Source organism: Fusarium solani (genome assembly GCF_023522795.1).
Source record: "Fusarium solani strain SB1 chromosome Unknown bctg00000005, whole genome shotgun sequence".
Lineage (NCBI taxonomy): Eukaryota > Fungi > Ascomycota > Sordariomycetes > Hypocreales > Nectriaceae > Fusarium > Fusarium solani.
The window spans coordinates 2,829,840-2,842,164 of NW_027072153.1; the positions used below are offsets into that span (position 1 = coordinate 2,829,840).

Below are 12,325 nucleotides of genomic sequence, written 5' to 3' on the forward strand. Positions count from 1 at the left end.
TTCGTACAACCTCACACAGACGAACCACCAACTCATCCCTTGACAACGTGCGATACGGTTCCATCGTCCTTGAGGTGAACGTTGAGCCGGTTCTCCTTGAAGTCCTTTGTCACCATCATGCCGGGCTCAATGATGCGCGTCTCCTCAGGAAGATCCCGCTTGCAAAAGACCTGCGACTGGTCAGCTTGGTATGAACCGGTTCGTTAGAGAGTGGAAACATACCGTCTCGTTGGACTCTGACTCGGAGAGCTTCTTGCCGACGAGCTTGTTCTGCCACTCCTCGGCGTTATCGCCAGAAGTAGAGTTGATACCGGGAACGACAAGAGGCATGGTGAAGATTGTTTGTTTTGCGTGTTGTGAATAGTGTAAAAATTGCCTATCTCGTGTAGATTTAAAAAAGAGAATCAAGATAATGCTCTTGGAAACCTCCGCCGTAGCCTGGTTTTTATACCTTCCTACTTTCCTCGTACAATCAACTTACGAACGGGCTTCGGAAGCTTCTCGCGACGATGACGTAGCCTCACATGGCAATCGGCCGGATTGGCTGCGCGCCCGTTGCCCGGGAGGAAAAGCCCATGACGTGCACTTTGTGAGACAGGAAGCATCATCAAGATTCAGGGCATTTCTACCATTCAGTTTGTAAGAGAAAACGAGTGATGGATTAGATTGATCCTGTTGTCGGAGATTTTTTTTCGTATTTTTGATTGTTGTCCAGAGAAATGCACTGACCCATCAGGCCCCCCTGAACATCCATGGCAAAAAAATGATTGCGTGGACAAACCCAATGGTTGACGAGTCGGGAATACCTTGCCTTGGAACCTACCTTGGGAGTCGGCATGTTCCGACAGCAAAACTCGACAGAAAAAGAGTCTCGGTCTTCTCTTTGCGAGGCCTGGCTCTTTAAACCCCAAAGCGCTTGATGGCGTTCGGGGTGAGCGACAGGGGTGAAAGAGACCAAGCTGTAAGCCGTAAGCATCCATCCTGACCCTGACCGTCTTTCTCACCTCACTTTTGTTAGGGTTTCTATTGACAGGTCAAGCTATCCATATTCAGCCTCTCACCAAAGTTCCCTAGAAACAAAGATCCAACAGCCGTAGACAAAACCCAACCCGTAAAACGAAAATGTCACTCCTCTCCACTCAAAGCCCGTTGTCGCACCAGCAGCCAAAAAACCAACAACCCCCGGTCAGGGCCCCCCCCCATGTGCCGCGCACCGCCATCCTTCCAAGCTGGATCCCCTCAGCCACTGAGCGCTTGCGGAGGCTTGTGCTTATGCGTGCATAAGGGGATGCCCGCTGCGTTGCCAGCTTCCATCCCAGCCCGAGATGGGTCAGTCCCTGTTTTTGTCTGAAAACACACTCTCTGCCGAGATGCTCCCGTACGTAGGTAGTAGAGAGACCCATTGCCGGACAGCTTCAATCTGTCTCTGGTGGCCATGTGGGAACAAAGCGGTTCTTGAAGAAAACCTCCCACGGCTGAACCCATCCAAGCCACCACCATAGAATAGCTAGACTCGATATGAACGCGGAGGCCATGTCTCACGCTCTCAGCCGCGCTCTCAACGTTAGTTCCACCCAGCGCCACACGCTCTGCCAGCTCATCCATGGGGATGGGGATGGGATAGTTGCAGTGTGCGGCAGTCCAGCCCGTAATTTCCAGCTACTCAGCGGCAACGACACAGTCTTACTGTACCAACAGGACAGCTGCAGTACCCCGGTCGCCCCAAGGACCCTCCTCATCTCCAAGGCTGACTGCTCACTAGCTCATCTCCCTCCAGGGCTCCAGAGTGGGCGTCTCACTGTCTGTCTGTCTGCCGCCCATTCAGGGATCGATCATCTCCCCTTTTTTAGCAGGCTGGTCCCCATAATAGTAAGCCCAGCCCCAAAGGCCGCCTCACACCCTGTCCTGTTTGTTCACGTCCAGCCATCCATTCCCAGGCAAAGAAGTAATCCCTTCTCATTTGGCTTTTTCGCTTCTTTTTTCTTTTTTTCCCCTTCCTCCATTCTTGCTCTTCTCCCCCCTTGCTGGGTCACATCCATCACCCATCATCAAAAACGCCAAACCCTTCTCCATCTCCGACTCCCACACCCCGTCGTTTTCCTCTCTCCCTTTGTTCTGCTGCAAGGGATTGACGTGTCTTGATTTCCGACCATCAATCGCAATCGACAACTGGAGCTTGCGGGGCATCCTCTGGAGCAAGTCAGACCAAGCCATCCCATACCATCGCCAGCCGATCGCCCTCCCTTCTTTTTTCTCGCCGAAAGTCTTGTAGGGTCGAACTCCCTCCCGAAAAACCGCCAGCATGCGCTTCTCATCCGCCGTCTTCTTCGCGGGCAACGCGCTCGCCATCGCCCAGCAAGAGTGTCTCGCCCAAAACAGCGTTGACCTGGCCGCTTACGCCGACTGCGCCGACCAGTCCGCCCTCGCTGCGTGCCTCTCCAAGCTCGAATCCCCCGAAGAGCCCGCCGTCCAGGGCTGCTACACCGACGCCGGCTGCTCCTCCCGGGAGGCTGGCGCCGAGGCCCGCCGCACATGGCAGCGATGCGAGGAGCTCGCCAAGGGTGAGGACCTCAAGAAGCGCTTCCCGGCCGCTCCTCTTCCCACCATCGCTCCCCGCGTCGCCGCCGCTGGGCCAACCCTATTCAAGCGAGAGACCCCCGACACCTCGTCTGGCAAGGACTGCTTGACCGCCAAGGTCAAGGACACGACAGCTTGCGACGTCAAGACCAAGAGCGGTACAGCCGAGACGGGATCCTGCTCCTCCATCACCACCACCACGAGCACCTGCCGTGACGATGTCATCTGCACCTTGCTCGACAACAGCAACGAAACCATCTGCCTGGTCAAGAAGGAGATAGACACGGCCGGCATCATCATCGCCATCGTCTTTGCCGGCGCCCTCGCCCTCATGATGGGTTATCTGACCTTCATGTGCTGCAGAGACAAGAAGGAGCAGAAGCGTCTCGCCGCCAAGTCCGAGGCTGTCGCTCTCGCCCGTGCCGCCACCAAGAAGCAGCGCGCCGCCCAGCGCCAGCCCCTCATCCGCAACGCCTCTGGTCAGTCGAACCCATCAAACGCCGGAGCCAACCCCTTCCAGGACCAGACCCGAATCTAGGCGGAACGGTCCGTCCGAGGAAGGGAGTCGGGAAGGCTTTCCAGCGTCTGGGAGGAGCTTTCATGGGCACCACCACCCCAACGCTGAGCTGTCTCTTTTTGAACGCGTCGGGGGAGTCTATTTGACTCGGTTCAAGGCCATGGGGCGAGGGTTACGTCTTTTTTGATACCTTTTTGTCAGGCCAGGGAACAACATCAACAACATCAACAACAACAACTTCATGTTTGAGTATTTCGGAGCAATGGGAAAGGATAAAGTCTGCAACTTTGTGTGTGAATGTCATCTACGAAACCAAAGGGGAGAGAGCCTAGACGTTGAATTAAAGTATTACCTGTACTTCCATGCCATTGCCACATAATTACTGCTTCTGTCTTTACGTGCTTCCATTGCCTTCCTCAAACGGCCCGGGTGCATCACAGAGGTATCGAGGCTGGAGTTAGATTTGGACCCACCGTTGAAACTTGTCCCTTGGTCTCTACTCCACCATGGTCAAACAAATGCAAGCCAATTTTAGCCATGGGAATCACCTCATCCTTGCCATTCAGATTCATCAACACCCTCACACATCCCGACCACATCAATGTCATCCCACAAGAACATCACTACTTCATTGACAGATGCACATCACAAATAATTAGGGACACAAAATTGTCCATGCATCAAGCCCGCTTTGACTCATGTTTATTATCCGATACTCGAACAAGATCCCTTTCGGTAATAACAGCGATAATTTCACGCTGGTCCGCTGGTTCGCTTTCTCAACACCTTCCAAGTGGTACCGTTGAGCAGCATCCCGCATCAAAACCATCACCCATGTCTGTCCATTCCAGTCCAGTCCAGTCCCTGTGAACCCTGTCATAGCCCAACCGAATATGTCCTCTTGTTATCCTGGCTCAGTCCATTCACTTACGTCCACTCGGGAGAAAGAACCTCGATTGTGTCCGCTGTGACGGATTTTTTTCTTGTCCAGAAAACAAACAAGATTCTCCCAGCTGTGCCTCCAAGGTCGTGGTAGTGGATGACGATGGTGACGCCTGTTGTCTCCATGAGTGTTCAAATGGGTTGAATGGTCTCTCCGGGGATGTTTCGGCTCGCAAATTCAAAGGTCTCGACAAACCGCGCGTCTCCAAGACTGATTCTGTATCGAACAAGCCAAGGTCGGTTTTGCGCATTTGCAATCCTCTCCCAGAGGTTAGAATCCCAGATAGACTACCATTGCTATTCTCTTGTCTAGACAACCTGGTCGTGCCAATGCTGGACCGCTGGGCGTCTTCATTCCCCGGCCTCTGGATGGGGCCTCCCTAGGACCCTCGCTGCGGCACATACTGTGACACATGACCCATCAATGGACTGCCAATTTCACCCGGTGCGCCAACGGCTCGATACTGAGGATTGAATCCGTCGCTTGGATCCGGCTGCCATCGTACCCTGTGTTTTCCAGAACCGTCAACATCCCGTTTGAGGTCAAAAGCACCACCTCCGTTGGACGGGCTTCCTTCCGTCTCGCACAAGTTCAGCAGATCAATCTCCGAGATATTGTCACCCGTCATATCATCAATCTGCGACTTGATGGTTGACAAATCAATGAAGCCTTCCGAGTCACCTGAGCCACCCAGAGCCTTGCAGGCTTGGCAGAGCATCTGTCGAACAGCGACATGCCGAGCCGGAGCCGTACTGCGGATGGCACTCATCGAGGGAACCGGAGATCCCATGCCGAAGCCCGGAGGCGCACTTGGCGCGCCCCAGCCCGGGTTTCCGAATCCAGGAGGAGGGAACGTGCCGCCAGCAGGAGGTCCCCAGGGGTTATGCGCCATGGGATACCCTGAGGGCATGAAGGGACCTGTGGGAAAGCCCGGAGGCTGGTTTCGCAGACTTGCCGGGTTCACATCAGAGGCAAGCGGTTCGTCGTCTTCAAGAAGCGCCCGACTTCCCAGATGAGTAGTCTCATCATCGAGATCATCAGGCATTCTTCCCATGCTGACACTCCCGGGACGTCCAATAGGAGCAGGCCGTCCAATAGGCTGCGCCGTTGGAGGTGGAATATCGAACTGTCCAGAGCTCTGGCGGGTATGCACTGGCGGGGGGACATCCTTGGGCATGGGGAAACCGCCCATTCCGAACTGATCGCCGGCTTGGTGGAATCCCGGGGGCGGCATAGACGCTGGTGGGAATCCACGACCAGGCGCGCTGTGTATGCCAGGAGGAGGCATCATCACATTAGGACTATGTCTGAAACCTGGAGGGAACATGGCCTCATGGGGTATGCGGTTCGGGAAACCTGGTGGTGCATGAGTCAATCCTGGAGGAGGCTGAATTCCCATGGGAGGCATCTGGAAGCCAATGGGTTGACTAGCAATCCTAGATTGGGCATTCGTAGGCGATACCGAGTGGGAATGCTGCGACGTTGTCGCTATCGTGCTTGCGCTACTCTTGCGCTGCCCTATTGGGCCCGGGCTCATATGAGCTGGTGTCAGTGAGTGAGGCGAGGGGTTCTGACTAGTAGCAGAAGCAGACTGAGACGCAGATGAGCTTGTCGGTGCCGTGTCCTGTTGCTGCGACATTGTCCTGGGTCGCATAGGAGTCGGCGCTTTGGGAATCACAGGTGTCGCAACCGGTATCTTAGGCGATGCGTAGCTGTTGGGGTTAGGAGGATGTTGCGGCAGGGCGGTCGGTATCGAGACTGGATGTTGCTGTCCACGCTTGGGAATTTGGAGAGGCTGTGATGCTTGGGTGGCCGCCTTGTGAGCTGCCGCCTTTTCCTCCTTAAGCTTCTCCTTGGCCTCACGGGCAGCTTGGGCTTCCTTCTGGGCCTTGGCAGCTCGGGCTTCCTTCTCCCGCTTGTCGCGGTCCTGCTTGTCCTTTCGCTCTTGGGCCTCGCGCTCCTTTTGCTCTCGAGCCTCCTTCTCCCGCTGTCGCTGTTCTTCCTTGAGCTTCTTCTCCTTTTCCTTGGCTTCGCGGGCTTTGCGCTCTTGTTCGGCCTGCTTTTCGCGCTGCCGTTGTCGCTCCGCCTCTTTCCGTAGACGAGCCTCCTCTTCCGCCTTCTTGTAGGCCTCCTTTTGCTTTCGCTTCTCCTCGCTCCTTGCCTTTTGCTGAGCAATCCGTTGCTTCTCGGCTTCTTGTCGTGCAGCCTCCTCTGCAGCCTTCTCAGCTTCCTTGCGCGCTCGCTCCTCGGCCAGAGCCTGCTTCTTTTGAGCAGCCTTGTCCTTCTTCTTCTGGGCGTTCTTAGCTTTCTTGGCCTTCTGTTGTTCGACTAGGCGGTTCTCGTCCTCCAGCTCCTCGAGGAGTTTCTGCTGGCGTTCCTTGGCCACCTTTTCCTTGTAGGCTGAGAGCACGCGCTGCTCAAACATGCGAGCGGCAAAGATCTGGAACATCCGACGGCCTTCTTCCATCCGTTGCTCCTCCGTCATCTGGTCCTGGCAGCAACACTCAGTATGGGACTGGGGTGGCATCACAGAGGGGTTCGAGTATACCTCTTCATCCTCATACTCCTCGTCTTGGCTATCGTCATAGTCCTCTTCCTCGTCTTCTTCGTCATCATATTCGTCGTCGTCGGGAGGAGGATGGTTATGAGGATTGGAGTATGAGCCATTGGGGTGACCGCCATAGCCGCGGGAGAAGTGCTCGCGAGCATCCTCTTCCCTGGCCATCCGACGCTCCGCGAGCTGCTCCATCATCTCGATGAATCGCTTGCCGTCGTTCTTGAGGAGATCATCCGCCACGGTGAGAATGCCGCCTAAGTCCATGTTACCATATCTGTGGAGAAGTGATTCAAGAAGCTGCGTACCCTTGACTTGAAGGCTGTTGCCAAACGTCAAGAAATCGGCGACGTCTCGATCGTGAGGATTGTGGAATTCTTCGGGAGGTTCGTCGTCGCTATAGTCATCGTCCTCCACTCCGTCTTCGCTATAGACCTCCTCCAGGTCGTCCTCGTCCTCGTCGTCGCCAACATGTTCAATTATCCGGCCGCGGGATGGCGGTGGATTGCCGTAGCTCGACGGCAGCCCTCGAGGTGGCCTTAGGGAGAAGTCGCGGGGTGTGGGCAGCATGGTAGGTGCCTCGCCTTGGTTCGCGAACTGCTCCAGCTCCAGGTAGTAGGCATCGTACAGACCCTCTAGCTCTTCCTCGATCGCGTTGCGCTTTCTGCCGCAGACGGTACAACTGCAGGTGTGCTTCTGCTGTTCCTTCATCTTCTTCAGGACAGCGTCCTTCTCCACCTTGACCAAGGATTTCCGCTCATCTTCACCCAATCCAAGCCAGAACTCCTTGATGCGTTCTCGCTCCTCCTGGTTACTAGTGCTCCAAATCTTGTCGCGGGACATGCCAGAACCTCGCGACATGTTAGGCTGCGATGGAGGGTTTCGATCGGCCGCCAATTGTGGAGAGTCGTTGCTTGCTGCGCCTCCCTTCTTCTTCTTCTTGTTTTTCTTCTTGGACTTGGAATCCGGGAGCGGATGACCGTTGCTAGTCGGCCCTGACACTTCGCTTGCCAGGACATACTCGTGCTCATCATCGCTCTCAACTTCTTCGTGGTCAGCGGGGCCGCGGCCCAACGTCGATCCCGCAGCCGAACCGGCTCCAGATGCTGCATCGTGTCCGTTAGAAGCCTGCTGCTGCAGGGCAAGTTTCGCAGCGGCCTTCTGCCGGCGCTTCTGCTTCTTGCGGTTGACAGTAGGAGCAGGATCATTGCTAGCATCTGGTGGGGGCGCTGGCTTTGGCGGTTGTGGGGGTCGGGGGGAGCGACGACTCGGAGGGAGACCCTTTAGGTACGGTGATGAACTTGGAGCCATCCTTGTTGGTGTATTTTGCAGTATTTCGAGGCGATGCCGGCGTTTGGGAAGCCGGTCTCTGGTTGTTGGCCGGCATCGTAGGTTTACGGGAGCAGGGCAGTCGAGGGCATGAAGATGCTGTGCGCGACACGTGTCTGTCGAACTCGTGGGAGGATGGAGGGGGCGATATCTGTTGTGCGCGGTGAGCGTGTCAGCAGGAGAGCAGCGTGAATTGCGCGTCGTAAGGCGACAAGGTGGTGGTCGCGAGGCGGCTGCGGAGCGAACGTTGAGAGTGGAGGGTCTGGGGGGCGGCTCAAAATGAGGCACTCACAGTCGGCGAGGCCAAGGTCAGGGTTAGGTCAGCGATGACGCCTGCGGGGGAGGGACCCAGGGCGGAATCGATAAGATGCTCTGGCCTGCAGACGCGAGGGCAGTGCGAGGCGTGTAATGATGTTGTACGGGGAGGGAGTAAAAGAGTGAAGATGTTGCAAAGTCTTTGTCTGGTGGTTTGGCGTAGGTTGCTCGAGACTACAGTACTTCAAGGCTCAAGGCTCAAGTCAAAGCGATGGAAGTCACTCTCTGGTGGAGTTACATGGCACCTGTACTTTCTCATGCAGCCGAACGAGCCAGGTCGCTGTGGCAGGCACGAATCTGATTGACGGAGATGGCCCCGCTCTTTGCCTCGCCTGGTGTGATCGCGCACGTGACGAGCGAGATCTAGCCTTCTGGTTCGTTTGTGCCTTAGGCAGGTGGGGGTGGGGAGCAAACGACCTTGATGTCAACGTCACTTTTCCGTTCTGTTGGCAAACCACCAAGATGCAATTTGGTTACCCTGAACCTGGGGCAAGCAAACATGGGACAATGGGAGGTGGCGGAATTGAGGAGGGGATTGACAGACAATTGATCAAACTGCATTAAGTATTCTTGGCATTTTTGCGTCAATATTTGACTTGTGTCCCCGGAATGCCAGTAGAAGGAAGCTTTGTGTAGTATTGTGTTTCGTAGTCATGATTGTATCAGCCGGATGTCGCGTGTTATTTCCTCTCAAGAATTGCGGTTCAGCAACGACAATTGTAGTATTTCATATCAACCCAAATACGACTACAAATACAATAAGAGTCAATTTCCAACTTAATTGACTACCAACGTCATTTACTGGGGCCCGATTACCCGAAGAAGCCCGCCGTTCGCCCACTCCATATTCCAGATTGCTGAAACAACCCACCACGCCTATCCGTCTCGACTTCGCGGATACTGTGAAGTCCTTCATTTCACCCATGTCGAGTTGAAACGAGGAACTACATCCTCATAGAGCTCCAAAAGGATTATCATCTCTCCGTTTTCCTATGCAGGACATCCGTTTTGGCTAGACGACCGAGGAAACGGGGTGTTCCTGGATTGTGATCTTCACTCTTGATGCTGATGTGCAAGCGACAAATTTCACTCTAGCCGCCGGCATCACGACAGCTGCCGGTCTCGTATGGCGCTGACATGGCTGGTTTAGCTTGGCACGAGGTGGGAAAATACAGAAATTGACTCGACTGCTGTGACCCCATCCGCCTGGAGCTGAACCAAGCCTCATGTTGTACGAGCGCACAGCCTATGCGTCCACGTTGGCGCATGAAGTCGCCTGTGCGACCAGACGCAGAAATGAGACGACACCTTCTTTCGTTCCCTTGTCTTCAAGGTTGGACAAACGGAGAGGACAGTGTCAACGACAGAGTGACGACAGTGAGATGCTTCGGCTGATTGACCAAACACGGATAGACGAGTCTCAGCTGCGAGAAGTGAGCTGCACAGAGGCCGTTTGCAGTGGCACTAATACGTGAGGGGACAGACGGCACAGGATGAGAGCAAACTCGCAAGGGCTGTTGCCACAATGAACCGGTTCATGTTAAGGTTCCTGCGTGTCTCGCCTGAAGATAAGTTGACACTCGGCCCATGGGAACAAAGAGTGTCGTCTGAAGAGACGCGGTTGTAGAGTTGTCAACATTGGCTGCAGCAAGATGGAGCGTCTATCGTCTATCAAGCATTGTGGTGCAACCCAGTAAAGGCGAATAAGCGGGTAAGACACTCGACGGTGACGGATTTGGCTGTCGGGGACCCCGATCTGCTGTCATCACCAGACGCAGGTAAGAAGCCTCTGTGGGGAGAGAACTGGCCATGTTCGTGTTTGCACGTTAAAATCCAGTGCCAGCCAGTCATGAAGCGTAAGCGAACCGGAGACGTACCGGTATTCCGCCGGGCCCGAGATCTGGGATGAGGCATGCCCATGGACCCGACGGGAGGGAGCCGGGAGAATGGTCAGAGTTGACGGCGGCGACGATCTCTGTGATATTCCGAGACACGGGGGTCTCTCCAAGGCATGGAGGCCGGCCGGCCCTTTCTCTTGCCAATCCAATCCAATTGCCAGGGTTCTTTTTTAGGGGGATCTCTAGTTCGTCCTGGCGAGGTCCCTGTGCCTGTTTTTAGCTTACCGGCTGGCGGGCGGGTTTGGTTGGTGCATCTCCGTAGTGCCCTTTTTCCTGCCTTGAGGTGCACAGCCTCAAAAGGCGCCCAAGCATTCGGCCAGTGACATGACATGGCATGACGGTGCGGCGCCAGCTAAGCAAATACCGCGGAGTCTTGAAGTCGAGGATACAGTATAGTACCCAAACACAGTAAACCGAATGCGAAAACTCCGGGATAGGCAGTTGGGGGAGAATCTGGGCCCCAAGGGGTGGATATGTCGGCATTTAGATGCCATGGATCTGATGCGGCCGTCATCATCGTATTGACCTGTTTTTTTTGTTTGTTTTGCAACGAGGCTGTTGATGGTGGAGATTCCTCGCGGGGAACATAATTTATGCCGAAACAAAGGAGTGCGAGCGTGAGGTTTGCTATTCGCTGAGATGGATGACCATGTTTGAAAGGTAAAAAAGTCGATTGCTGGCGGATGTTGATGGGAGCCAACTCAGCTCCGTGACGACGATACATACTGGCGATAGCTAATTGGATCCCCCGGAAGGACGGGAGCAAGCTTCGCGATGAGCATGTACATATGTGCCTGCAGATCAGCGCACCTAGCAATTTTTTGCATCCTACTGCGTATTGCCGCGACTAAGAGAGTCAGCGTATCGAGATCGGTCTCTCTGACGCTGACGCTGGACCCTTTAGTTTTGCGGCTGGCTTCACATTGCCTGTTTGGGATATAGGCCCAGGCTGGAGGATGGAGCCCTTGACGCACTGCCCCAGGGGCTGCTGTTAGTGAGAGAGCTCGCTGGGTGAACTATTGCTGTTGCTTGCTTGGTAACCATTCTGCTTTGCAGGGTGGCATGCCCCTGGCTGGTGTCAAAGGTGCTTGCTTACTGTTACGCAGTGAGCTGGTTGCTAATGCTTGCAATTGCTCAAAGATGAATCTTCCAGAGCCGTGGAGATGTCCCTGGCACGTCGAGAATAGAGTGACATCAATGAACCCACAGCACACCTCCACTGCCTGCTGGACGGTTGTAACAGAAGCTGTCTGCGTCTTGCTGTCCACCCAACCTACCTTACCTCACCTCACCTCATCGTCAGCTAAAAAAGGTCCCGGGCCCGTTTTCTGTGTCCATGGCTTCTCCACCTCGAGCGCCAGGGGAGCCGAGCTGTTTCTCTCCACCACCACCACCACCTGCACCCACCGTCGCCGTCGTAAACAGCCCCAGGACAACGCCAACAATAGACCAGAGGCTGCCTCTGAGGCGCACGGAGCTGAAGTGATTGCTTTTCCCATCTGCTATATTGCTCTAGCATCCAAGTCGGGTGCTTCTAGCGCCGGAAACCTCGAACAACTCTCCAATTCCCGTCTCCATCCATCCCTCCATCATCCCTCCATCCCATCAGCCCAGCCCAGCTGCTTAGCTGTACCTCTCTCATCGCAGTTCGGCCCAAGCCCAAAATACAAGCCAACCAGCCGGCCCCAGCTCGCAGCGCAGGGACAAGCCGAAAAAAACACAGCACGCACAGCACAGCACCTCACCACGCCCACGCACCCCCGACTTTACTGTGCCTTGTCTGCTTTACTGACTGGCTGGGCGACTACTTCCTCAAAAAAGAAGCCCAGAGTCCTACCTACCTACATCCATACCTACATACGTACCTACCTTACCTTGGTACTCTGACGCTCGTATTCCCATTAAAAAAGCCCATCTTCTCCTCTCTCCTCCTCCAACCACCGTCCTCACGCTCTCTTTTCCCTCTCTCTCTCCCGTCTTTCCCTGCGTCCCACCGCCAGAAAAAAACGCCCTGCGCACTACCCCCGGGGCTGAACCGTATTCACTGCCCGCTCCTCGCTCCACGTCCGCGCTCCCCCGACGTCCCTTGCTCACTCATCCAACAACCATCCATCATCCAAAGCCCGTGAGAAAATAGGGGCCCAGACTCGACGACATTTCTCTCCTCTTGCCAACGAAGCGAGCTCTCGAAT

At 55.1% G+C, this 12,325-nt stretch overlaps 4 protein-coding genes across 4 annotated transcripts; 2 read left to right on the forward strand and 2 right to left on the reverse strand.

The window, feature by feature from the left end:
• Nucleotides 1-32: 32 nt before the first annotated feature.
• MRS44_009340 (uncharacterized protein) lies at nucleotides 33-330 on the reverse strand (the record flags this gene model as incomplete). Its single annotated transcript, XM_046277767.2, has 2 exons — nucleotides 33-170; nucleotides 223-330. The coding sequence occupies 2 exons, from the start codon at nucleotides 328-330 to the stop codon at nucleotides 33-35; spliced, it is 246 nt and encodes an 81-aa protein (XP_046125443.1).
• A 1,972-nt stretch (nucleotides 331-2,302) lies between these two features.
• MRS44_009341 (uncharacterized protein) lies at nucleotides 2,303-3,115 on the forward strand (the record flags this gene model as incomplete). Its single annotated transcript, XM_046277766.2, has 1 exon — nucleotides 2,303-3,115. The coding sequence occupies one exon, from the start codon at nucleotides 2,303-2,305 to the stop codon at nucleotides 3,113-3,115; it is 813 nt and encodes a 270-aa protein (XP_046125442.1).
• A 1,301-nt stretch (nucleotides 3,116-4,416) lies between these two features.
• MRS44_009342 (uncharacterized protein) lies at nucleotides 4,417-7,902 on the reverse strand (the record flags this gene model as incomplete). Its single annotated transcript, XM_046267915.2, has 1 exon — nucleotides 4,417-7,902. One exon carries the CDS (start codon nucleotides 7,900-7,902, stop codon nucleotides 4,417-4,419), a length of 3,486 nt encoding a protein of 1,161 aa, XP_046125441.2.
• Nucleotides 7,903-11,330: 3,428 nt separating this feature from the next.
• MRS44_009343 (uncharacterized protein) lies at nucleotides 11,331-12,020 on the forward strand (the record flags this gene model as incomplete). The annotated part of the gene is made up of 1 exon (XM_065621258.1): nucleotides 11,331-12,020. One exon carries the CDS (start codon nucleotides 11,331-11,333, stop codon nucleotides 12,018-12,020), a length of 690 nt encoding a protein of 229 aa, XP_065477330.1.
• Nucleotides 12,021-12,325: the final 305 nt, after the last annotated feature.